General features: G+C 23.2%; 2 protein-coding genes across 2 annotated transcripts, besides 5 other annotated features; one reads left to right on the forward strand and one right to left on the reverse strand.

The window, feature by feature from the left end:
* Positions 1-15: 15 nt before the first annotated feature.
* Positions 16-46: a sequence feature (AT_rich).
* Positions 47-79: 33 nt separating this feature from the next.
* On the forward strand, positions 80-834 carry EDI_262380 (uncharacterized protein; the record flags this gene model as incomplete). Its single annotated transcript, XM_001734909.1, has 2 exons — positions 80-452; positions 572-834. 2 exons carry the CDS (start codon positions 80-82, stop codon positions 832-834), a joined length of 636 nt encoding a protein of 211 aa, XP_001734961.1.
* A 63-nt stretch (positions 835-897) lies between these two features.
* EDI_262390 (uncharacterized protein) lies at positions 898-1,818 on the reverse strand (the record flags this gene model as incomplete). The annotated part of the gene is made up of 3 exons (XM_001734910.1): positions 898-936; positions 1,065-1,552; positions 1,635-1,818. 3 exons carry the CDS (start codon positions 1,816-1,818, stop codon positions 898-900), a joined length of 711 nt encoding a protein of 236 aa, XP_001734962.1.
* Positions 959-1,008: a sequence feature (AT_rich).
* Positions 1,329-1,351: a sequence feature (AT_rich).
* Positions 1,392-1,429: a sequence feature (AT_rich).
* Positions 1,559-1,623: a sequence feature (AT_rich).
* Positions 1,819-1,833: the final 15 nt, after the last annotated feature.

Consider the following 1,833-nt stretch of genomic DNA (forward strand, 5'->3'; position numbering starts at 1 on the left):
TTTAAACAATTCACCAAAATATAAAAATTTAATTTATGTAAATATTCCATCAGGAATAACTGATTATAAACATGGTGATATGTTTTCTAAAATTACTAAGGAATTAGAAACATACACTGGAGAGAAAAATAAAGCAAAAATTGCAGCATTAAAAAAAGCACTTGGAAATTATCCAACAATATTGGGAACGATTGAACCTTCTATTGATGATTTAAACACAAAAATTATGAATGGATTAAATGAATTTTCAAAATTAACAAATATGAAAGGAAATGGATTATTTTATTTAATAGATCCTAAGGGAGGAGTTAATACTATTGACCTTCTTATTTCAAATATAATTATTACAATACAAAGAAGAATAATTATGATGGATGGTAAAGAAAATGCAAAAGATGATAAATTTAAAGTTGAAGAATATTATGGAAAACCTGGAAAAAAGTTCAAAAAGAGTTTACTATTGGACTTAAAGATTCAATTGATGATTTAAGTGGAATTGGTAAAACAAAGAAAGCAACGAAGGAAAAGATACAAAAAGAAAATGTATTCGAACTTCATTCATTTATTTTAGTAATAACAACATTAAACTCAATACGTCAATACAATTTCTTTGGAGGGAAAACTAATGCAATTGCACTTGCACATTTGATTAATGCAAAAGTTATTCCTAATTGTATTGGAAATATTTGGGTATATGTTTATGATTGTCCAGAAAATGAAGGAAGAAGTGGAAAATTTAATTTAGGTAAACAAAATATTACATGGACTGGTGGGAAAAAACATCCAGATCCTAATTATGATAATATGTCAAAATATTTAAGAATTAGTGATTAATTCAATTATTTTTTAATAACACTTATATCTCCTGTTAAATTATCTATTTTTAATAATTGATCTTTATTCATTCCTAAATATAAATAATATCCAACAGTTCCACTTGTATTTGCTGCTGTTTGTCTAAATATATAATTAAAATTTTCTTTAGAATATCCTTTAAATATAATAATTGTTGCTACTTGTGTTTTAAATGAGGCATTTAAACTTTTCCAAATATGCATATTTACAATAATAGTTGTTTTTAAATGTCTTAATCTTGTAATAATTTCTCCCCATGTTTTATCTTCTTTCATAAGTGAAAATGATGCATCTTCTAATATAATTAATAAATGTTTTTCTTGTGGTTGTTTATAATATTGTATTAATGCTGGCATAAATTTTTCATAATTCATTCCATAAATTGGTGTTTTAATTAAATCTTTTAATTCTTTAAATGTTTCATCTTCTCCTACATTTTTTGTTACATAAATAACTGCTCCATATAAATGTTCTATTTTATTTATTTTTATTAATTCTTTCATTATAAATGTTGTTTTTCCTGTTCCTTGTTTACCTAATATAATATTTAAACTATTATAATAAAAGAATATTTGATGATGAACTTCTTGTATTTTATTTCCTTCTTTAATTTTAGATAATCTATTATTCACTATTTCATCTATTTTATCTATTCCTATTTCATCTACTTCACTCTCATCTTCTATATCACTACTATCTTGTGTATTTATATCAAAATAATTCATTCTAAAATTATTTAGTTCAAAAAATTATTTAATTAATTTATTACCAATGAATACCATAAAGAAGATTAACTCTCTCATTTAAAACACCATTCCGAAGTTCTTCATTCATTCTATTTTCATTAATTAATAACAATCGGATTCTTTCTAGTTCTTTTCTTAATCGTTTATTTTCTTCAATAATATCCATCATAACATCAATTGGATCATCATTCATCTGTCTTTTAATAAATTGATTCATCTTCTCTTTATTATT

This window comes from Entamoeba dispar, genomic scaffold, assembly GCF_000209125.1.
Source record: "Entamoeba dispar SAW760 scf_1105229458757 genomic scaffold, whole genome shotgun sequence".
Classification (NCBI taxonomy): domain Eukaryota; phylum Evosea; order Mastigamoebida; family Endamoebidae; genus Entamoeba; species Entamoeba dispar.